The sequence below is a fragment of the Mixophyes fleayi genome, chromosome 1 (genome assembly GCF_038048845.1).
Source record: "Mixophyes fleayi isolate aMixFle1 chromosome 1, aMixFle1.hap1, whole genome shotgun sequence".
NCBI classification, from domain to species: domain Eukaryota; kingdom Metazoa; phylum Chordata; class Amphibia; order Anura; family Limnodynastidae; genus Mixophyes; species Mixophyes fleayi.
The window spans coordinates 352537967-352563827 of NC_134402.1; the positions used below are offsets into that span (position 1 = coordinate 352537967).

The 25861-nt window shown below is 42.6% G+C and overlaps 1 protein-coding gene across 1 annotated transcript in view; it reads right to left on the reverse strand.

The window, feature by feature from the left end:
- Positions 1–25861, reverse strand: part of AACS (acetoacetyl-CoA synthetase) — a 74546-nt gene that overhangs the window by 47139 nt on the left and 1546 nt on the right. The window contains exons 2-5 of the mRNA XM_075176872.1: positions 20561–20664; positions 17726–17846; positions 8200–8313; positions 7350–7447 (exon numbers count right to left, since the gene is read on the reverse strand). Of these exons, the coding sequence (XP_075032973.1) occupies positions 7350–7447; positions 8200–8313; positions 17726–17846; positions 20561–20664 (437 nt within the window). The remainder of the gene's footprint in view (positions 1–7349; positions 7448–8199; positions 8314–17725; positions 17847–20560; positions 20665–25861) is intronic.

Genomic DNA, 25861 nt, shown 5'->3' on the forward strand with positions numbered 1-25861 from the left:
GGAGAAATTCTAAAAAGAAAAATCTATTAAAAAATAAAACAAAAAAACACCATAGCACTTCTTCTAGATCTCGGTATCAGCTTTTTGACAGTACAGTACACCACTGCAGACTGCAAATCTCAGAAACTGTTCTACTCTCCACGGAGGGATAGGCAAACTTTTTAAAACTGTTCTTCAGCGTATTCGCTTCATCACACATTACAGCGGAATTTGGCTTTAAGTGTTCTGTTCAGAATTGTGGAATACATTTTTGTTCCACGCCTATTTCCGCTGTTAATTTTGTTCCACATGGAATGCTCTTTTGTTATACAGAGCAGAATGTTATCCGAGCTCTATTTATAGACTACAAATTCCAGATTTATCATCGGAATTTCGCTTCTCTGTACAATGGATGGTCCAACATGAAATTCACTTACTCTACTGTAACTTTGCTTGCTTATCTGTACTCTGTGGTGTATGAGTAGATATTTATAACCATATAAGATTGTACAAAGTTACATGTAAAGTCATTATGAAATGAAAACTAGATATGCTCACTGACCCCCGTGTTTTGGTTTTGGATCTGTATTTTTTTTTTTTTAAATTGCTAAAATCACATAATTTTGCTCTTTTTTTGTTCTTACATTATTACTAACCTCAATAACACTAATTCCCAGTCTATTTTGACCACCTCACAGTTCACAATATTATTTTCATACACTTTCGGACAAAGACTGCAGCGAGCACAAACACATGGCAGTTCACAGGACATCTAGGAAACATTGCCACACAGCAGTGGCAGAAAAAACCCAAAAAGTGGTGCAAGATGGAATTGTCTTTAGGCCCTCCCACCCTCCCTTATATAAGATATGGAAAAGGACATGTACGGTTTAACAAACCAAGCACTCCAGCGACAAGCAGTGCCACTTTTGTGGCTGAAGTGCTTGGTTTGTTCAGGCCCCCACAAAACAAGCTACCAATAGCTTAACTGCCTTAAGCCCAACAGAGGCAGGATGATAAATATGTCCAATTGAAAGAAAAGCTAAGACACCTAAGAAAACAAATGGATGTGTCACCGGCCCCTGCAGACGAAGATTTGGAAGATGAAGATGAGGAGATCGCCGTCACCCAGAGCACACGGCCGGTACAGTGAAACTGAGAATGGCTCATTAAATCAGTTATGGTTCCTTTGATCGCTTCACCCGTTACTTGGATAACTGTGGTAATTCTACAGCTAATACGTGGAGACGAGCGCTGACCCCACGGGATGCGCGTATTTCAGACGAAGACCAATCCGGGGTGCCCCTACAGGCTTGAGATGGTGAACCCAGTGAAAAATAAAGTATGTGGTCATACGTACAAGAGAGAAGCAATTGAAAGGATGATTGAAAACAAACTTCATCCCAACACAATATTAATTAAACCCTGCAGGAAAACACCATTACAGATGTCTCTGTAACATAACTGTCAAAAACAAAAATGTAAAAAAAAAGTTTTTACCTTTATAACGAAAACACCTTAATAAAGGTGAAACTTTGCTGTAGAAAAACATAACATTGCCAACATGTCACTTTACCCAAATATTAATAAGCATTCCAGCGTCAGCTAGCTTCCTTCTCTCAGCTAGATCCAAGAACCTGCAATCTACATTGTCATCATCCTCACCCTCATTAAAATCATCACTCAATACTAATTAATCCCGGCTGGAATCCACCATTACAGAAGTCTCTGTATTTTGATGTAATTGCCGGTAATGGCCTTCTCCGTGTAATATGTAGTTCATTTTACGACAGAGCTGTCACGATTTTCAGCCAATTCTTTTAGACCAGACCAAATGTCAAAATGTTGTGCTGATTCATCTCTGTCACCACTGGGTGTCTTGGGAAAGCTAAGTGTTTTACTAGCAGCAGCTGCCAAAGAAACTGAGGGAGGATGAGTCGTCGTGTCATGTACCACTTGAGCTGTCAGCTTGCTGACCAGGAGCTCACTGCGTCTCTTATGATATGGGTCAGCTGGAAAGAGAGAGAAGACATAGCTCTTAACCTAGGATCATGCACAGTTGCCAAAATGTAGTGATCTGATTTCAAGATGTTGATAACTCTCGGATCCTGGCGAAGCGAATAAAGTACTTGATCTACAAGTCCTACATAGTTAGCAAAATTGCTTAGTTTCATCTCCTCCTACAATTTCTATAGCTGCTTTTCCAAAAGTCTAATTACGGGAATCACATGACTCAGGCTAACAGTGTCTGAACTCACTTCACAGATAATTACTTAGAGTGGTTTCAGCACCTTGCACAACACGGAAAGTATTCTCCACTGTGATGGACTAAAAATATGCCCCCTCAAATTCGATTCTTCATGCAGCAGCTGCAATCTCCTACATGCTATTATGCTTGTTAAGATTTTGGGTAGAATGGCAATGTTGGCAATTTTATGTTTTTTGACAGTAAACTTTCACCTTTATTAGTGAGGTGTTTTTCTCTTTAAAAGATAAACCACTGTGCACTTGAACATAGGCTTTAGCACATGACGTAGAGGGATTAGTATCATCATGACCAAGATTGGAAAGTGACAAGAACAATGTGACTGAAGACTGGAGAGTGACAAGGACGCTGCCACCTCTCCTGTTTCTGGGTGAGCTATGGCACAGTAGAATGACAGTTATTGATACATTTGAAAGTGCATGTCCCACATAAAATGTAATCACATACAAACAAAAATGGAATATAAGTTCTCACCCTTAAAAATCCAATGGGAATCATATTTCCTGCAGTTGTCTAAGTGGAAATGTCAGTTAAGTTATGCAAACAGATGTACAGGGGTCTATACACAATCAGCCAATCACAAACAGCTAGATACTGCTGCCGATAGTCATCTTCATAGCGCATTATTGCACCACTCTTTCCAATACCCGCAAGAAGCACAAACAGGTGTATGTGTATCCAAGTCTACTTAAGTTCCAATTTTGTGAACATGCCCTTACTTGATCTATGCATGTCCACCCCTTCCCCTTTCCAAATGTAAAGAGTCATAAGCGTAAGATACACCAAAGTACGGACGTTGTCTACATACTCCACAGGACACCAAAAACCCTGGACCCTGGGTAAAACGAAGGAGGAAAACTATTGTCTACATACCAGCAGACTAGCATTCATAGAAGTAGATTCAATTTGTAATGAGGGGGACACGATGTGTAAACGGAGCAGTCTGCAGAGATATTGCGGTGAAGGTTTTACAGAAATGTCTGCTCATTATCCCTTCCAAAGAGAGAAAATAAGCGGAAATTTCTTTTCTGTATTAGATGGAAAGGTGCGCAGCCAGACATCTACGGGGCTAATTGAATCTGCTTCATAGGGACTACCTGCCACAGCTTAACTGAGAAGGATTTCCCTGCTGTAGAATGGACGAGATCATCCACCTCACAGTAAGATAGACAAACAGGACTCTTGAGACAACGGAGACATCTGTTCGATAAATGCAGAAGAGCATGGTGAAAGTAGTGTATCTGGAATGACATTTATATCCCCATTTCCAGGGTCAAAACTATAGTCCTCTCCACCCATTTAGAATCCCATGGTAATGCTCAGGTTGGTCAGAAGTGGAGAATTTAGCTCCTTAAGAAGGAACTCTCTCTGAAGCATTGTATCAAAATATAGGCCCAGGAACATCAGGGAAATCAATAGTGACAGCAGCTATATAGGCCTGATTATAACCCAGCTTTGTGACATCAGGAACTGAATAGTAAGAAGAAAAAAATTAATCTCCATTTCCCTGGATTGGGCCTTCACCAGGGAATCCATGACACCTAATGATGCAGAAGGGCCTGAAACGGGAAGCGAGTTCCCTGAAAAGCAAAGAGGAAGAAAATCTGTAAACTATTATTAATTAATGGATGGCCCTGAAATGATAATAGGCAGCACACTGAAGTGAGAATTTTAGTCACTCACAGCATTTGCAAAGATTTGAACAATCCTCAGCGGAAAGTGGATGTGCTCTTTGCTACGAGTCAAAATAGGTGCATTTGCGCAGATTACATGCATTTTTTTTGCATGTTTCGCAGCTTGTCATAGAAGGCAACAGTGACATTCAGAATGGAAGATGGGGTTGGAGAGGAAGCACTAGTTCCAATTACGATCACAACGCAAATATATACTGTGACAAATGGAGAGGTTTGCCACAGGCTTCTAAGAGAAGAGTTAGGTATTTAGCTGGCAATCTGCAGAGCAAGGCTGCAAATAGAGTTACACATTTGTACCTTAGTACACCTAGGTTAGAGCGATACAGGTGGAGGACATATGTGTGACAAAATAATGGTAATGTGTCTGATTTCACTTACATTTTGAAATGGTTTGAAAGTGTTTTTTTCCACAGCAGACAGGGTGTGTCTGCATGGAGGCTAATCAAGCAGAGCACCTGATAAGAACTCCTTTAAAAGTCAGAGTGGGAGTTTCACCTGTCTATCAAGTTAGGGCTGTGGGACGAGTGTAAATTATTTAAACATGTCTGTTTTCATTGTTCAGTGTGACCAATGCCAGTCAGTGGCCAGTGTCTATGGAGCTGGTCTCTGTTACTTTAGCATTAGGGACACAAGGAAGTGTGTGCAACTTTCTATTATGAATTACTTTGCCAGTCTGACAGTAAAAGCAAAGTAAAAAGCAAGAAACTGCTTGTGCGCATCACCAGAAGTGTGCCCGTGTCACAACAATATAAAAAAAAATTAAGCTTATCTGTAGTGTTAAAGATCTCAAACCATCACCAGATCCAGGACCAGAAAGAAGCGTCACAGGGAAGTCCACTATACAGACTCAAATTGAAGTCCAAACTGACACAGCGTGTGGGAGGTCACCCTACATGTTTTGTCTTGCGACATCTTCTGTCAAACTCACCAAAGCTGTTAGTTCTCACTGAAACCAAACTCATTTCGTTGCGACAGTGATGCTATGGTGTTTACAGTCCCACATCTGGAAACAGGCTATAACAGGGATATTGAGTATTTATACTTTTGTCCAACTTTTCATACTATCTCCCAAAACCCCATCATTTACTTTCTCCATCCTTTGAAATGCATGCTCTTGCAATCAACATCACATGTATTCCATTATCCACACAAGGAGAGGAATTCAACCTTTATTACTACTACATGTCCATTTATTTGATGCTTTCATTTTTAACAGAGCACAATCTTATTTTAAGAAAGTTAGTTTTTTTTCCTAATAATCTATCTACCAACTGTATTACAATATCCCTCTAGGGGGAGGCTTACAGCCCCTATTACTGCATATTGTCATCTATATGATTGTTTCCGTTTCTTACAGTATATAATCTTATTGTGTTATGTGGGAATCAACTTTTTATTTATTAATGGACTCAGCATTGAGTCTCTAATTAATTAATGAACCCTATCACACGTTTAGACCACTATATTTTTAACAGAATAAAATTCTAAATGCTTGGATTTAATAAACTACAATCACCCATATGCTTTCACGTGCAAATGACATTAATGGACCTGTCAATCAGAAACCATCTTCCTTCAGCAGACCCACTGCTCACTATTTATTACAGACTTGGGGGTAGATGTATTAATGTCCGGATTCTTCAAATCCTGACGTGTTCAGCGTCTTCGGCGATTAAATTTAAAGCGGCGCTGCATTGTAAAGGGAAAATTTTGGCCCCTCCCCCGACAAGATGCAGGGTTCCCCGTTACGATGAACAGCGCTAATCGCACTCACGAAGCAGGTCCTCAGTGATGGTACAATGCCGATTCGCGGGAGAGAGACGGCGTGCGTTCCACAGTGGAACCCCAAACAACTGCCCTACTCGGGACTCAGACACATTGTTTCCCCATCCTGTGAATATTTATATATCCTGACATCATGAATCTATATTTGCTCCGCTGAATATTGTACTGGTACAATTACAACCTGACTGGAGTCCATAGAGATCCTAAGTGTTTATTATATGTTATGCAACTACATTTACAGGTGATGATTTTGTGGCTTCACTAACAATATATATATATATATATATATATATATATATATATATGTTTTTGTGAAATTTATTGTGTAAACGTACTACACTGTATTGGTACCTCTTTACCCCCTCTATATATTGTCGAACGGAGTGTTATACACCACAATACTGGTGGAATTACCAAGATGGTCAAGAAGCTGCAGATACAGATAAGCTGACAATGCTTGTTGTTCTGGTTCGCACAACATAAATAGAACACCGGTTAGTGGTGTAATACCTTATATGGTTGGTAATTACTACACAATATGGCATTTCTTTCTTCTTCTCCTTCAGCTTGTACCTGATATCCAAGGACCACCTACCATTTTTCCAGACTTCACTGGATGCCTTGTATGATTGGTTACTACAGATAAGTGGAAAATGTTCATACATCTGGTACACTTACACACACACTAGGTAAGGTGGTATCACTTTATAAAACAACACAGTATATCTGGTTCACTCCAATAATATCTGATTTCCTTGGTCACTGAAGCCTTTCAGTTGGGCATCCTCACATGACTCTCTTGTGGTAACAATCTATATTACTTAATTTACTACACCAGAGGGCACTGAATCATATCATTAATTCTCGTGTATATATATATATATATATATCTATATCTCTATATCTACATATACACACACATATACGGTTTTTGGTTGTTTTTTTAAACAGAGCTGCAGTGAATTGACAGCTCAATACTGAACAATAGCGATTACTAACATGGCCGAAATCTGAAACATTCAATTTTGGGGGTTTAGTGGCCCTTTAAGGAAGTCCAAACAGAAATCTGCAAGGTACTGCGTCAATTAGTACAGAGTAATTGGGTTGTTTTGTTTTTTTCTGGATTTGTACTTTGCTCTTGGTGCTTTTCCGACTACAAAAACATAAAAATTACAGTCCACGTATCACTGCAACTTATTGACTTTGGCTTCACTTCTGCATCCTGATCATATAGCCACACCTGAAGAGCAAACACAATACTAAAAGTATGCAGAAGAACACTGTAAAAATAAAAGGTGTTCCTGGAAGACCTGCTGTTACAAGAGTCAGACTTACGATTTGTGAACATATTTGAAAATTTTAAAGTACAGAAATAGTACAGTAATGCATATCAGACAGGTGAGTGGGACGCTGAGTCATAGTAGATAACACTTAACCAACTCACTCATATTTAAATATGTATTTTTCTACATATGGTTCAAACCATTTCAGTCATGACAGACACATAGTGATTGATTATAAATGTCAAATATATTTAAAAAAATAATAAAGGATCAATCGTATAAAACTGCAAATGGAGACACAAGACAGGTGGATGTTATTGTTAAAACACTCAAATTACTTACATTCACTCCAAAATCTGGGGATGTGGCACTCCAAATTGCTCCAATACTTGCTGCGGCCAACATAGCTTCTACTGTCTGGATGCAGTTTGGAAGATAGCCTAAAATCAAGCAATTCAACAGTAAAGGAAAATGGTATATCACTAGTTTGTCCATACAATGGGGTTGTTTCAAGTGATTACATAAACATGTACCTATATTTGCTGTACTGCATGTCCTCAACTTACGGAAATATCAAACCTCTAGCTGGTCCATTGTGCAATATGATGTAGCACATGTCCTTGTGTTTCAAACTCCCATTGTCCTATAGATTGTAAGCTTGCGAGCAGGGTTCTCTTACCTCTCTGTCTGTATGTATTACCCAGTATTCTCTTATCAATGTTTGTAATTGTAAAGCGCTACGGAATTTGCTTGCGCTATATAAATAAATGTTGATGATGATGATGAACCTCTTTCCTTTAATCTTCCAGTTATGCGCTAAAAATGCCAATTCTAGAGAAAGCATAAAATTTGCTTGTCCTGAATATAAATATTTGCTGAAAAGCATTTCACTATAGTCCTTGAATGATAGATACTCTGTAAGGTGATTCATGAGCTACAATAAAACACAAAATGAACCTCACACTTTTGTGTACGGTCAAAAGTAGATTCCATGTTTTATACTACGTGAATAAATTGGTTTTCTTAATACAGTAATTACCATTTAATATGCAGTCTCACATGCTTCTAAAATGGAATAAATTGATAATTATTTGTTTTTTCCATTTTTGCATTTCTGGTCTTACTTTTAGCAAAGTGTGTCTAGACATGAAAACTGATGGGAAGTAATGCATAAGTAAATTTATACAATTACCAACAACCCGGTCTCCAGTTTTGACTCCCATCTTTCTCATGGCAGCAGCATACAAAGCAACATCTCTTCTCAACTCTTCAAAAGTCACTTTGTCCACATTCTCCCTGCCTTCCCCTGAGGAAAATAACGATACAGTTCAGCAACATAACCAGAGAAATGCCGAATCTGGCAGCCAAATCCTCAACAGCTGATAAAAACTAGTCTGTACTTATTCTAACTGCAAGAGACAGAGGACATAACAAAAAATGGCAATGTGGGTAATAGTCTTTTGTCTAAATGGCAGTGGATGTATACAGGTGAAACTAACATTAAAATTACACTCTACTCATAATAAAAAAAAAATATTGAAATATCCAGCAAGACATAACCCAATACTTATTATGTCACTTGCTTGACATTATTATGCAATTTCTTTTGAAATAAACTGAGAAATAAGAGCACAACATTTTCCTCAATCAGAAAAGCCATAAACTTATTGCCTGCAAATATATAATTTGTCTTATTTCCTTTGGAGTGGAAATCTGGGTTACAAATATGCACAAAGTGTGTTGTAACATTGAATAACGTGGTATTGTGAGCACTAAAATGAAACACAGCTTAATGCACTACTTCAGTTCTGAGAATTTGTGGAGTAACATGCTCCTTACAAAAATAAAAATAAACTATGAATAAATACTGCATCTAAATACACAGTACTACCTACATGTATAATATGGCTTCATGAATGAAGACCTATATTATTCACAATGGTGTCATTTCTCTGCCACTATGCCAAGCCCCCTAATCACCTATAATTAGGAATTGTGCAAGGTCTTTGGGAAGAGAAAAAGAAATTATGGCAAGGTGACAAATACAAGACAATGTACTAATTACTATACTTTTCAAGCAGACTTATTAACAACTAATATCAGCTAAATATAAAATCATGTAAATTATATATGGAATAAAACCATATTAGAAGTCACCAAATAGTTATTGGACTATATAAAAACAAAAGTGCTATAATACAGGTCACATAAAGCTGAGGTGACTTACAATATCTGTACCAACTTTAGCATAGGTAGTGCATTATTCCTTATAATAATACACACATCACTAGATCTGATCTCACAGTTTATAGAAGTGTTATATTATGGGATTTTTGTACCCTACGTTAAATCTTTTTCTCTGAATCCACTGAGGAACACTGGGTTACAGACTGCAGTGACAGGAGCTTGGGCACTTTAAATTTACTGGCAAAAAGCTCATGCTCCCTCCCCTCTATACATCATTGGCTGTCTGTGACCTCTGTGTTTTTCTAACAAAATGCCAAAAGACAGAATCCAGGGGGTAAATGTATTAAGCTCCGATTTCTGCAAATTGCCAGAAGTCGCCAACTTTGCAGGGGAAATTTAAAGCGGCGATTGTTTGCAAAGGCAAACGTGCCTTTTCAAGCCATCGCCGCTTTAAATTTCCCCTGCAAAGTCGCTGATTTCCGACGACTTGCAGAAATCGGAGCTTCATACATTTACCCCCAGGAGTACAGAACAAAAGGAAGAAGAGAAAAACAACATAATCCAATGAGAACGAGAACCCTAACAAGGACAGCAGAAAAACAAACAAAGAGCTTAGAAGAAGGAGTGTGTCCTGTGACCCCCCACTGGATTTAGAGAAAAGGATTTAACACAAAACAATTCTCATTCACCCTAATGGAGGACAGTGGAAATGTTCAAAATCTGTTCCTAAGTGAACGTACACTCAGTAATTGCAGGATGTAGCACCTTCTGTCCAAAACTGGTATCTTTAGACAAAAAAGTATTGAATCTGTAAGATTCTGTGAAGCTGTGTAATAAAACCAGATGGCCGCCCAGCACAGCTGTTCAGTCGAAGCCCCATGCCACAGCGCCCAAGAGACACCCCCCTATCTAGCACAGTGTGCCTTCACATATTCAGGAACAGGTTGTCCTGCACCAATGTATGCCTGACGAATTACCAAAGTATTTCACCTGGCAATGGTCTGTTTAGAGGTCAGCTAGTCTCTCTTGTGGGCTGGATGAGTACCAAAAAGTCACCTGTCCAATGCACATCACTTGTACAGTGGACATAGGTCTTTAAGACCCTGACCACATCCAGAGATTGAAGAGAGCCCTATTCATCTAAAGGCCTACCCTGATCTAAGGTCGAAAGCACGTTATACTTGTTCAGATGCAACCTGTAAACTACCTCTGTCTGGAAGGAAGGCTTAGAAAAGAGGATTTATATACTTACGTTAAATCCGTTTCTCTGATTCCGTCTGGGGGACACTGCTTACCATGGGGTGTGGAGGGGAGCACAGGGAGTTGGCACCTAGCTAGTCAATCTTTAGCACTGCTGACAGACCCCTCCCCTCTACAATACCCCCGCCTCTTCCTCCTCAGTTAATTTAAAAAGCCCCAAAGGAGATAGGTCAATCAATCAAGAGCATACAGAGGAAATGCAGAAGGGAGGGATCGCAGTGTCCCCCAGACGGAATCAGAGAAACGGATTTAACGTAAGTATATAAATCCTCTTTTCTCTTTCATCCAGTCTGGGGGACACTGCTTACCATGGGGACGTTCTAAAGCAGCCCCCTAAGGGTGGGACCGCTCTGAAAGCCCCGCTCGTAGAGCACTACGAGCGAAATTTGCATCCGCGGAAGCAAATACATTAAATTTATAGCATTTGGTAAATGTGTGGACAGAAGACCAGGTGGCTGCCCTGCAAAGCTGGTCAGCAGAAGCCCCATTTCTTGCTGCCCATGACGCCCCTACCGATCTGGTGGAATGGGCTGTAAGTCTCTCCGGCACAGGAAGGTTAGCTCTTATGTAAGTCTGCTTAATAGTTGCCGTAATCCTTCTTGCAATGGACTGTTTAGAGGCTGGCCAGCCCCTTTTGTTAGAATCATATAGGACAAACAGGGAATCGGTTCGTCTATTTTGAGATGTTCTTTTGACATAAATACGGAGAGCCCTAACCATATCTAACTTTTCCACAGACTGCAGATCAGACTGAGAAGTAGATGAAAAAACCGGAACTACAATTTCCTGGTTCAAATGGAAGGAGGACACCACTTTTGGAACAAAAGATGGGAGTGTTCTCAAAAGCGCTCTGTCCTTGTGAAAAACCAGATATGGTTCCCGGCAAGACAGAGCTCCCAATTCCGACACCCTACGTGCCGATGCAATTGCCAAGAGAAAGACGACCTTCCAGGTCAAACACCTAAAATCTGCCACAAGTAAAGGCTCAAAGGGAGGCCCTTTAAGCATATGCAGTACCAGGTTAAGATCCCATGGTGCTGTAGGAGGAACATAGGGAGGCTGAATATGTAAGACTCCCTGAAGGAAAGTCCTGATATCTGGCAAATCCGCTAATTTCAGGTGAAAGAAGACTGAAAGTGCCGATACCTGAACTTTTAGGGAACCTAAACGAAGCCCTGCTCCCAGCCCATCCTGAAGGAAAGCCAATAAGCGAGTGAGACGAAAGGAAGACATGTGACATGTCCTATTTTCGCACCATCTGATATAGGCCCGCCAAATCCGGTGATCGATGCGAGCTGAAACTGGCTTTTTAGCTCCCATCATAGTGTTCACTACACTGGGGTAAAACCCCCTAGCTCTAAAGAGGCTGGCTTCAACAGCCATGCCGTTAAACTGAGCTGAGGTAAATTCTGGTAAGGGACCTTGAAGAAGAAGGTCGTCTCGTGACGGAAGACGAAATCCTTGTCCTTCCGCCATAGAGATTATGTCCGCGTACCAAACTCGGCGCAGCCATGAGGGAGCTATTAGAATTACCGGCAGACCGCCTTGCCTTACTCGCCTGAGCACGCGAGGAAGCATAGGAATCGGAGGAAACAGGTATCCCAACCTGAACTCCCATGACATCGTCATTACGTCCACTGCCACCACTAAGGGGTCTCTTGCCCTTGCGCAAAACCTGTGAACTTTCTTGTTGTGTCTGGAGGCCATGAGATCTATATCCGGAAGACCCCACCTCTGAACTAGAGACTGAAATACTTCCGGATGGAGTGACCACTCCCCCAGCATCATTTGATTTCGACTTAGGTAGTCGGCCTCCCAATTCTTTATTCCTGGAATGAATACTGCCGATATTGCTGGAACATATTGTTCTGCCCAAACCAAAATCTGAGCTGCAATTTCCATTGCAGCTGCACTCCTGGTTCCCCCCTGCCTGTTGACATATGCCACAGCCGTGGCATTGTCGGACTGAACTCTGACAGGGTGGCCCTGGACGAGGGACTGGGCCCCCCGAAGGGCTTAAAAGAATTGCCTTCAACTCCAACACGTTTATTGATAAGGCTGATTCCTGAACCGACCAAAGTCCCTGGAGCCGGAGGTGCAGGATTACCGCCCCCCAACCTCTCAGGCTGGCGTCTGTTGTGGCTAGGATCCATGACCATGGACCGAAGGACCTGCCCACCGACAGGTAATCCTGATTCGGCCACCACTGGAGCGATTCTCTCGCCCCCGGAGACAGCGAAATTTTCTGGAGATCTGTATGTGGGATCCTGACCATTTCCATAACAGATCCCACTGGAAGCATCGAGAATGAGCCCGGCCGAAGGAGATTGTTTCGAAGGAGGCCACCATCTTCCCAAGCAGCCGCATGCACAAATGAATTGAGGGATTGGGAGAGGACAAGACCTGAGATGTTATAGCCCGGATTGAACTGATCTTCTCCGTAGGCAGGAACACCTTCTGCCGACAGGTATCCATGATCAGCCCCAGGAAGACCATGCGTTGACACGGAACCATCTGGGATTTTTTTAAGTTTATCAGCCATCTATGGCTCTCGAGGACTGCCAAGGTGAGGGATAACTGCTGACGTAAGCAAATCTCTGAGGAGGATTTGATGAGATCGTCTAAATAAGGAACGACCTGCACTCCCTTTAGGTGAAGACACGCCGCCATGACCGTCATGATCTTCGTGAAGACCCTCGGAGCTGTGGAGAGGCCGAAGGGAAGGGCCCGAAACTGAAAGTGGGAGGACCCCACTGTGAATCTTAGGAGAGACTGATGGTCGCTCCAAATGGGAACGTGGAGGTATGCGTCCTTTATGTCTATGGAGGCCATAAACTGATTTTCCACTAAGGCGTTTATTACCGACCTCAGGGATTCCATCCAAAATCTGTCCACCCGTAAGTGCACATTGAGGTTCTTTAGGTTTAAAATGGGTCGAAAGGACCCGTCCGGCTTCTTGACCAGAAACAGATTTGAATAAAATCCCTGTCCCTTCTGGTCGTCTGGGACCCTGCAGATGACTCTTTGTGAAAGAAGAGAGGCGACACAAGCCTGTATTGCCTGTCTTCTTGTTGGATCTCGGGGTAGCGGGGTTACAAAGAAACGATGTGGTACAGGACCCAGCAGGTCTATCATGTACCCTCTTGATATAATGCCCCAAATCCAAGGGTCTTGGGAAGACGCTGCCCACTGTTCCCGAAACAGAGACAGACATCCCCCCACTGGCGCCACCTCCGGCAGAGTAGAGTGGTCGTCAGGATGCAGGCTTCTCCTGGGTCTTGGAGGCCTGGCACCTAGCTGCAAACGAGGATCCTCGAGCATTTGGTTGTCTACCTCTAAATGACTGTCCTCTAGGCAAGGAGGTCCCCCTAAAGGGCTGACGAAAGGAGCTGACACGAGGAGTCTGGCCCCTACTTGAAAATACCGGCAAAGAAGTGCTTTTGCCCCCAGTTGCCTGGGAAATCATAGTATCCAGTTCCGGGCCGAACAAACCTGGTGCTGAAAAAGGAATGGCTTCAACAGACTTTTTTGATTCCGCGTCTCCTTCCCAGGATTTCAGCCAGAACGTTCTTCTTGCTGAAATAGATGCAGCCTGAATAGAGGAGGACACAGACGCTGTGCTCTGAGCCGCCTCATAAAGGTACCCCGATGCTTCATTCAAATGCAAAGCCAGGGGAAGTAAATCAGAGGCCTTGTTGGTCTGACCATGCTTCCATGGCTCTAGCAACCCAAGCTGAAGCAAATGTGGGTCTAAAGGAAGAACCCGCAGCCACAAATATAGATTTCAGCTGGGATTCCACTCTGCGATCAGTGGCATCTTGCAGAGTTGCTGAACCTGGGAATGGTAGTAAAGTGTGTCTGGCCAAACGGGCTACTGGAATATCCACCTTAGGAATACTCTCCCAGCGAGCCACGTCTTCCTCCTGCAATGGATACAGGGAAGAGAACCTTCTGGGAACAGAGAACCTGCTATCAGCCTGTTTCCAGGCTCCCTCTGCAATATCTCTGAGTTCAACCGAAGGGGGAAAACGGGAAGCCTTCCTTTTGGCCTTCTTAAAGAGACTTCTGTCTCTAGGAGTAGGATTCTCCGGTTCTGGGAGGTCCAACGCTTGTCTCACCGCTAAAACTAAATCATCAATAAATTGGCTTTTAGAGGTTTCTTCCTGTTCCAAAGGTTGAACCTGGTCAAGATCAGAATTAATTTCCCCCTCCTCCTCTGAAAAGCCCTCAGAGTCTGAAAGGACCATAAGGGTATTATCAGATCTAGGCCACTTTCTTTTAGCAGGCAGGATGTTTGGGGATTCAAGTAACTGGTTCAGTTTATCCAAACCCTTTATAAATGAAGAGGAAACCGACTGTGTCAGGGAGGCCACCCAGGCCGGTTCCTCCGTCAGTGGGGCTGAAATAAGCTGTGTTTGCACAGTGGTGACCCCTGCTTCGCAGACAGAGCAGAGCGCCAACGGGTCCTTCTGCCCACATGGTAATTTTACATTACATCTTGAACATGTGAAATATTTTGCCATAGGGCCCTTTCCTTTATCTGTCATTTTTATAAAGGAAGGCACACCAAACACACAGGCTTAAATTGTAAAATTTAGCTGAGTAGAGAGAGAGAGAGAGAGCGAGAGAGTGTAGAGAATAGTGGGAAACAAACAAGTAATTAACTAATCTGATATAAAAGTTGTACTTGTAATTTTAAAACACAATATACTATTTTTGGCAAGTAGGAGATCTACAATATAACCCCTACTAGCCCACTCTGTACACAGCAAATATAGTAATATGTGTTTAAATAAGATCAGATACTTAGCCCATAGGCCAAACAGGGGAGAAGTCCAACAGCAGTGTCCTGGTGCCTGCTCCCTCTGATCTGTGTCCTTTTCCCGGGCTTCTCCTTGGCGCCAGAAGGCCGGGCTAGTCCACTTCTCTCTGTAGGGCAGGGGAGCTCTATGTCTTAGCTCCCCCCCTCTGATAATGCTGTCTCTTACAGATTTCTTGCCGACTGCTGCTTCGTTTTTGAGTAAAAAAAGAAAAAACGATATGTGGCAGAGTAGTGGAGACCTCAATTCAATACTCCTATGTATGAGGGGGGATCTTGGTATGGCCTCCTTCCTCGCTCCTCCGCAGATCCAAGATGGCCGCCCGCATGTGTATTCTCCGATAACCGGCGCTCTATGCCTGCAGTGGCAGCGCCGGATATCAGGGAGGCTCCAGGAGTGACAGCGGTCCGGTGAGACCGCTTGTCACTCACTATTCAGGCACCCATTCTTTTCTCCCTGTCAGTTAGAGCCTCTGGCTCTCATCTGACAAGGTAGTGCCTGCGCTGCTATGCTGGGAGTGTGTTCTCTATAATAAAACACACTCCCATGTCTGCCACCTGTAATAAAAGATGAAATAAAAGAAATAATTAAATTAAAGAAAAAAAATAAAAGCAGAAGCTAAAACACTGCCCGACTCCAAGGGCACCTAAAGGAGGAGGAAGAGGCGGGGGGATTGTAGAGGGGAGGGGTCTGTCAGCAGTGCTAAAGATTAACTAGCTAGGTGCCAACTCCCCGTGCTCCCCTCCACAACCCATGGTAAGCAGTGTCCCCCAGACTGGATGAAAGAGAAAGGATGATCCTGTCCTCGTGAAAGATGGGCAAAGGAGGCTTAAAAGACAGACAGAACATCTCTGAGGAAGCCTGCCATACCCAGGACGAAACAAGTTGGAATGGAAAGAAGGAAGAAAAATAAAAAAAACCTCCAACTACCACCTGCTCACCGAACTAGCTGCCCAAACAGTGGAACGCATCAGTGCCTGTACATTCCTCCAAACCGGAAGTATGGCGTGTGGAACCCACCCTGCGTTCCACCATCTAAACACAAGACTAAAAGCACAAGACAGCGGAAACACAGGACCACCGTAAAATAACCGCTTTTATCAAAGCAATAGCTCTGTTCTACCCCTACCCCATCTACACCCCCAACACCTACAATTTAGTAGCATCAGCACTCTACAAGCACCACATTATCTACCACTGCAGTGATTACCATTGCGGCATCCATTACCTATGCAACCCATTTAAAAAACACCTCTTATCCTTTATATACTTTAAACTATCAGAGCCATAAACATTTTTGAAAAAGAGCAACAGTACTAGCAATAAACATTGCGTGCCACACACAACAATAAAACATACTTACAAGCTTTAATACATCACGAGCTACAAACAGGATTAGCTATAAACATTCTGAGCTACACACAACCACACTGCTCGGTATAAACATTACTAAGATACAACCTTATACGTTGTGTAAAACAGTCATAAACACTGCCAACTACAAACAGCACAAGCTACAATCTACCACCTATAAAAGCTATATGCACGCTAAAGAGCTATAAACCAAGAAAGGGGCTTGAAACATACACACAAAAAGAAGATTGTGACCACAAGGATAACAGATACAATTTTTCTGAAAAATATCTACAATATTTTCTACAAGGATAACCGATACATTTTCCACAAACCACCTATCCTAACAAGGTGAGCCTTTCCCCCTCTCCTGTCTTCACAGAGCTCCTGAAAGGAACAACCAAGATAACCACCAAAGGACCATCCAGACAACGATCAACCGTCTCCACTTCCAGAGAACAACCAAGACTAACACATCACCAGGTAAGTAGACACCCCAGACCCCTTCTTCTCTCAGTCTCTACAGGCACATCAACTACACACTTCCAAAACCACAGCACAACGGAAACCTCCTTCAAACCTTACAATACAAAGCCCCCCGCTCTGAGATTCTCTTAGGAGGAATGTAATCTTCCAGGTAGGGAAGTTTAGCTCCACAGATTCCAAGTGCTCAAAGGGAGGGTGCACAAGGCTGTCAGCACTAGGTTAAGATTCCAAAGGAGCTACCAGCATCACTCCCTGCAAGAAAGTCTGCACCTCTGCTAGTTTTCTCTGAAATAAACCAATAAGGCCAACATCTGGAGATGTAGGTCTTCCAGACCCTGTCATAGTTCCTGTCCGAAACCAGCATGCTAGCCCTGAACATAATATGAGCCACGTTTCCCTGGAACGATATGTCATCTAATATTATTCTTAGGCTGCCATATATTAATACTTTCACTGATTCTTATATTTCTATTTAAGATTACTTGATATTTATACATCGGCACACACTAGTAGTGAGCAAGAAATAATGACATTCAACTTATCGTTGCTTTGCAACATGCCCAGGAGCAGAAAAACTCACAAAATGGCTGGGGAATGGTAGTTAACACTTACTTGCAGCATATAGAGCAATTTTGTCATTTTCCTTGTGCTTTAGAAGGTTCTCTGCATAATTTAAATTACTCCCATGAAACCACTCTGGAACATCAGCAATCCCTTTGGATCGGTCAATTACCTGCATGCATGAAAAACAAACCAATAGTTAAATCTCTCCACTTGCAATTAATCAGAAGTGTATCTGATTGTGTGAATGATCATCAATCAGATGACATTAGAAGCAAAATATTCCAGGTAATACCCGCAGTGCATCTATATATTCACTAGCTGTTTGTGCAAGGATTACATCATTTAGATCAGCGATGTCTTAACTGGCTGACAACGGTTTCAACACAAAAAATGGACTTCTCTGTCCTGAAGCAGAGTGTCACTCTCAGCAGTCAACATTTCAATATTGTGGTTTTTAGAAGACATTGAACAATTTCACCAAAAGCCCCCTCCTTCCCACTAAGGATCCACTTCATCAGACCATTCATTTACTGAGAGGTAGCCCTGCAATTTCATTGGATGAAATGCAGAGATTTTCTTTCAACCAAATCAAAATACTTCTAATGCCCCTCAAGTGAAGTAGATCAAGGTCTCATGACTGAAGTGATGCACCAGCTAGCATAAAGATGACCAATGTAAACATAATATTGACCCACGGCGCTATGAATAAAAATGTATATTAACGGAAATACAGTAGGGCTATATGGCAAGGATGAATGCTAATAGATATAACAACAACAGGAGGCACTTTAAAAATAACCAGAAGGGTTTATTGAATATCCTATAACTCAACGATAATGTTGGGATGAACCCAACAGAGGGGGGCAGCGTGCCTGGGGGCAGAGTGCCTGGATGCAGAGGGGACAGAGTGCCTGGATGCAGAGGGGACAAAGTGTCTGGATGCAGAGGGGACAAAGTGTCTGGATGCAGAGGGAGCAGAGTGTCTGGATGCAGAGGGAGCAGAGTGTCTGGATGCAGAGGGAGCAAAGTGTCTGGATGCAGAGGGAGCAGAGTGTCTGGATGCAGAGGGAGCAGAGTGTCTGGATGCAGAGGGAGCAGAGTGTCTGGATGCAGAGGGAGCAGAGTGTCTGGATGCAGAGGGGGCATTTTTGCATACAACTAAATAAGTATTTCTGTCCTGACCTAAATACTTATTACAATTTTTTGACCCAACTACTTCTAAAACAGGACTGCTCAGTAATTATTTTGGAGGGGTGCATTGAAAAAATTTGGAGACTCAAAGGGTGCCGCGAACTGCAAAAGTTTAGGAACCACTGCCTTAGACACTATGGGCCTGAGCCATTAAGGAATGTATCTGGCTTTTTTTGAGTGTATCCTCTGCAAAATCAGTCTGTGCATGTGCAGAACTGGCTGGTTTAGGAGTAAAAAAAGCACTTACCAAAGCCAATGATTTAGGGGAGTGAAACGGGGTGGGGAATGGGCAGATTCACGTGGACAATGTACAGCAAGGGTGTTCCTGTGCAGGCACGTCCAAGTCAGCTTCCTTTCTGCCGTATCTCCTGCTCCAGCAAGGGGTCTATTCTAAGTGTTTGCACCGGGTCTGGCAGCATTACAGTAGTAGCAAAGTCAGGGAGACCCCATGATATCATGCTACTCCCAACCTAGGCTGGCAGCACTAGGTTTAATCTGTTTGGGAGGGAGGGGGGGTCACGATTTTCTTACTTTAATCACTGTATTGTGCTTGTGGGTCTGGCAGATGTAATGTTGCCGGACCCATCGGTTGCTGCTGTTGGAGCTGTCAGGTACGTATCCCGCAGTGTCCTGTGTAGTACAGCAAAGCTGAGTCACAACTCACATGTAGTTAACAAGGAACGTATCTAGAGATTCATTCCTTGCTGACTACGGGAGTATGCAGTGACGATTTGCGTTGGGTTTCACTCCTCCTTGCAGATACCCTAAATAATCTTTACTCTAACAAAGTAGATGTGACTTTTTGGGGAGTATATTATAACAATATACAGTTAGTTTTTATTTTAAAACTGCACTACCATCTGCTCCATGCAACTTTTTCTTCCAAAAAACAGAGGTATGGGGGAGTGGGAGGACCAATAACATGTCGCAATCAAGAGACTGTCTTGTGATTTGTTCCCTTCCTCACAACCTCCCCTCGGCCACCATGTAAAAATGGCAAAAATAATTAGTTTGCCACATCTGTATTGAAAATCCGGAAAATCCCAGTGGCTCTGTCTAGGGTGAAGCTTAGTTTTATCAAGTAGGTGATAGTGGAACTTTAAGTGCAATATAAAGTGAACCAAAAATATTCCACCAAAAGTTACTTTCACGCAATTAGTGCAATGCCAGTAAATTAGGTTATAAGGCTAGAATCAAGGAAGGGATTTTTAGTCTTCATGCTTTTTTTTGTATTTATTTTTAAATCAGACTTTGTAACCTGCCCGGAGACTCAAATAGGTATTTGATTTACTAATGCAGCCTTGTAGAGGACAGCTCCTTTGCTTAATGTGGAAACCCCATGTTTTAAAGGTGACTCATGACCTCAACCACTCCTCTAGCAAGTCTTCTAGTCACACAACAAAAAGAGATAGGTCCCTTCCCTTATATTGCCACTATTAACGATCAATATTCTCAGTGCAAAGGTTGAATTCTTCTAAATCAGAAATCCATACTGGTGTCGAATTAGATTTCTGAACGGTGCATCCTCCCACATAGACAAATGCAGAGTATGGACACGCTGTAGTTACCATCACATGAAAGTACTTTATCACTCAAAAAGCCTGTCTTGCTTTCACTTACATGAATATACATTTCATTATAGGCCATACTTTCCTGCCAGATGGATCAGAATAGCTGTGATAGAGTACATACCTCATTATACATACGCGAGAAGACAATGCCACTGAAGTCCCAAAATTCTCCCCAAAATTCCGGATAGAATGCCACAGACCACTGGTACAGATCATTGTAATTGGCTGCAATAAAGAGATAATAATCAAATGTAAGGTAAATGACAAGCAAACAAAATCCATAAAAGGCTACATATTGGAGAGCAAATCAAACAAAAGTTACACCTTTAGGTAGATCTGTAAAAGCTGTTGTTAACATCAATCTTCTCAGAGGGACAATAAAATTAAAGTAGTTTTTTTTATTGCTCTTTTTAAGTATAGTGTATAACATACAGTTTCCTGTAATCAGTGTTATAAAAATGAAATCCAACCATATTCTCTAACACACTCTGACAGTAGGCTCTCTCTGACCCATAATTCTTAAGGCGCTGCCTGGTAAGAGCCACCTAGGGCAACTCCATTAAAAACAACAGGAGGTCGTCTTGATACTTGAAAAGACTATTTGTTTATAGAAAAAATATATAGTCTCATTTAATTGAATTGTAAACAGTGTGTATGACATAGTCTTGCACAGCAATCAAGTTGGATGAATATGTATTGCTCTAGTTGCTCAATTAGACCTTACATGCAGAATCGCTATTTTACTGCAGTTGACTCTTCTATAAAAGTAGATCCAACAAAAAATATTTGGTTTTCTTGACCCATATCCAAATTGAGGGACATATTTTAGTCACCTTTGGAAGAATATGGTTAATAAATGAGAACAGCTATATATACAACAATGTCAAGCATTTCAAGTTATGTGATGGTGTGTGTGTCATAATAATAATAATAATAATAATAATAATAATAATAACAACAACATTTATAAGGCGCCACATGAGGTCTGCTACGTGGTACAGAATGCAAACAACAAGACAGTACATGGTATAACAGTACAATATAGTAAACAAATAACACTACAACTCTCAAAACAGTTACTGGGGTGCAAAGGCTATATTCAGTGCAGGCCGATACCTGTGCCCATTAGCGTGGATGCAACTAACAGGGTTAGAGACACTGAAAGGGGAGCGAGGATAATGGGGGAGTGGAGTAGTGCGCAGTGTAGCTGGTGAGAAAAATTTAAAGGTAATGAAACAGAAGGGAAGAAGGCCCTGCTCACTAGAGCTTACAATCTAAAAGGAAATGGGCAGACAAACAGTTGACACATAGGGGTGAGCCAATGTAAGGGAATCTGAGGGCAAGAATAGGAGAGATGGAGAATGTAAGAGGCTGAGGTATACTACATGGTTAAATGGTTAAGTGGAGGACTGGTAGGCTTTTATAAACAGGTAGGTTTTCAATGACCGTTTCAAGTTATACAGGCTAGGGGATAGTCTGATAGAACGAGGTAGAACATTTCAGTAGAAAGGGCAGCATGGGAGAAATCTTGGATAAGAGAGTGAGATGTGGTTACCAGAAGGAAGAAAAGGTGACGATCATTGGCCAATCCGAGAGAGGGCAAGAGGGAGTATGCATGGAGATGGAGGGAGCAATGGAGTTGGCGAGGGCTTCGTACATGAGGGTAAGGAGGTTGAAGAGGAGGGAGAGATAGGTGAACCACGAAAGGAAGGTGTCAGAAAGACCAATGGTGTGGAGTAGAAGAGGATAATCCACGGTATCAAAGGCCGCAGAGAGGTCCAGGAGGATAAGCAGGGAGAAGTGGCCCCTGGATTTGGCAGAGAGCAGATTGTTGGTGACTTTGGTCAAGGCAGTTTCTGTGTAGTGGAGGGGACAGAAGTCAGACTGGAGAGGATCATGGAGGGAGTTGTTGGAGAGGTAGCTGCTTAGAGGTTTGCAGACCAGCCTTTCAAGTATTTTGGAGGCAAAGGGGAGAAGAGAAATGGGGTGATAATTAGAGAGAGAGTCATGTGGGGTCAAGATTGTTTTTTTTTTAAGAATGGGCGAGACAAAAGCAGGTTTAAAGAATGAGGAGAAGATGCCAGTGGAGAGGGAGAGATTTAAGAGGTAGGCAAGGTGGGAGCAGGCCATGGTGGAGAGGGAGCGAAGAAGGTGGGAGGGGGCAGATTGAGGGTGGAAAGGAAAATATAAGAGAATGGACTTCGTTACCCATAGCGGGACAGAAGGAGCACAATAGGTATTGACTGAAAGGAAAGCAGGAAGGAGTGGTAGGGGTGGCAGAAGAGTAATGGAAGGAGGAGATTTCATGTCTGATGGCCTCAAAGTGAAGAAGGAAAGAACGTCAGTGGCAGTAAGGGAGGATGGGAGGGGAGGAGGCAAAGGAGTGTGTTGAAAGTGTCAAAAAGGCAGTGGGATTGGAGGACTCTGAAGAGATGACAGATTTGAAGGATTGTTTAGCGAGGGAGAGGGCAGCAATGGCAGAATGTGGCACCTAACCCTAACCATTGCCACATTCACAAAGCTCAATATCACTCTGTTTTGTGGTATAAAACGGAAGTGCTAACATGCAGTCAGTTCGGAATTGATAGCAGTCTGCAATGTAGTGTTTTCGGATATCTTCTATGTCTGTATTAATATAAGTCAGCATTTCAAGCTTGTCGGTTTTATGGCAATCAGGTTATTTTTGTCTATATAGTCGGTGTCGCCATTAAAAGCGTCACATTAACAATTACCACCCGGGTTGTTGATGGAGTATTCAAGTCACCTAGGACGAAGGAGAGAGATGTCTGAGGAGAGGTAGTGAGGAAGCCAGGCAGCAAAATTATCAAGAAATTGGGATGTGGGACCGGGGGTCGGTAGATGACAGACACGGAGATGGATGGGGCAGAAGAGACGGATAGCGTGAACTTCAAAGGAGGAGAATGAAAGGGAGGGCTCAGGGGAGAGGACATGAAAAGGTACAACTGAGAGATTGGAGGATGCCTACCCCGCAGCCTAGGTGGTCATTAGGTCTGACAGAGTGGGTGAACGAGTCCCCCATAACAGAGAGCAGCAAGGGAGGAAAGCACCAGTGAAAAAAAAACCAGGTTCCTATGATGGTAAGAAGGTTAAGAGTGTTGGTGATGAAGAGGTCATGGATAGAGGGGACTTTGCTACAGATGGCTCTGGAATTCCAGAGCACACAGAAGAAAGGGTGACAAGAAGTGGGGAGATATATTGACGAGATTTACGGCATTGCTGGTGCGTGGGCTGGATCTGGGGCGGAGATGAGGGCAGCAGGTAATTGATATATATATATATATTATATATACGGTAGGTCAACTGTAAGTGCTGTTATTGGAAACACTTAGGAAAAACAAGAGCACCTCAGCTGCACAAGCCACACCTGCTTACAAAACGACACAACTGAATGCTGAAGCGGAACCTCATATAAATAGTCTGTCCTCGTTTGTAGCACTGCCTCTGGAAGCAACATCAGCTTTCCTGCTTCAGCATGACAATGTTCTGTGCACAAAGGAAGGTCCATCAAAAAATGGTTTCTAGAGTTTGATGTGGAAAAATTTGACTGGCCTGCCCTAACCTGAACCCCATCAAACACCTTTTGGATGTATTGAAACACAGACTGCGAGCCAGGCCTTATTGTCGAACATCAGTGCTCAACCTCACTAATGCTCTTGTATCTGAATGGAGGCGCATCCCCACAGCCATGATATCATAGCAAATGGGTGACTAGCTCCATATTAATGCCCAGGGTTTTGGAATGAGATGTTCCATAAGCACACGAGGATGTGATATTCGGGTGTCCACATACTTTATATATCATATATATTAAAAAAAACATTGTACCTTCCAAACAATGACTGCAACATATGGGATTCCCAAATAAACTACAGCCATATGTTAAGAGAAAATACATTCTACTTGACATTCATGTCTGTAAAACAGTCAACTTAAAAAAAGTCTGTATAGCAGAAAAGCTTGATCAAGCAGTAAAATAAACAGGAATACCTTTAGTCATATTAACTTTTACCACAAATAGAGTATTTTTAATGTTCTGCATGTCCTAAAATGCCGTTTGCATCATCACTGATCCCATGCGAGTTTCTGAGGTTACATTGTATAACTAAAGCGTTCGTTTTCAGCCTGTAACTAGATCTTGGGACACAGCTTTGGGATTGTCCTATACTTCAGTTTTAAACTAAAACCATTTCAGTTGACCATATCAGCATTTGTTTGCCCCAATGCCCACTCCACAATTTAAAGATGGTTAAAATTAATTAGACAGAACCGGCTGAGCCCCAGGAAAAAACAGCTCCATGTGGTAGCCCCCAGGGCTCCAACTAGGAATAGGGGGCACTTTAGGAAAATATCATATTTGGTAGTGCAGCTTTAATACCATTAAAACTGACTTTTCTGTTTCCTACTCAATTTAACTTAATTTATGATGTAAAATAGGATTTTATACTTACACTACTACCATGGAGTCGTAGGAAGGGGCTACAGAAGTTGGCACTATTAGTTAACTATTTGTTTCATGTAACTGACAGAACTTCTCCCCCCTACATCCCTTTAGCTCCTCAGTGTATTTGAGAAGCTCCAAGGAAGGGGATCAGAAACAACATACAACCAGCCAATAGCAGAAGAGAGTAAAGAGAGGTTATGCAGTGTCCACCAGGTGGAATCAGAGAAACGGATTTATCGTAAGTATTAAAATCCTCCCAGTCTAAAGGGAGGGAACACTCTGTCAACGCAGCACGCACAACCTTATGGCCAGGAGATGCAAAAACATTAAACGGGTAAAGTTGTGAACAGAGGACCAAGTGGGCATTCAGCAGAGCTGATCTGCCAAAGCAAAGCTGCGTGCAGCCCAAGAGACCACCAAAGAGCATGCGGAATGCGACACGACCAGGCACAGGCCAATAGGAACTAATATAAGCCTGTCTGATGGTGTACGTTATCCACCTGGCTGTTCAATAGCTGGCCACCCCTCTTGTGAGCCTCATACAAAACAAAAAGAGAATCTGTCCTTCACACAGCGGATATTCTATCCATGTAAATCCCTTGAGAACAGATAACATGCAAGAGTGCTAAGGAACCCTGAACGACTGGGACCACAATCTCCTGATTCAGGTGAAATTTGAAAACAACCTTGGGCTGGAAGGAGGGAACAGTGTGTAACTCAGTCTTGTCATCATGAAGACCAGAAAGGTAAACGACAAGAAAGAGAACCAAGTTCCGAAACTCTCCAAGCGGAAGCAATGGCGAGGAGACAACTCACCTTCCAAGTAAGGGACCTCAGCTCAGCTGACTCCAATGGTTCAAAGAAGGACCCCAAGAATCAAGGTCAGGTCCCACGGTGCGGTAGGTTGGCACATAAGGAAGCAGGATGTGCAGAACCCCCTGGGGGAAGGTATGCACCTCC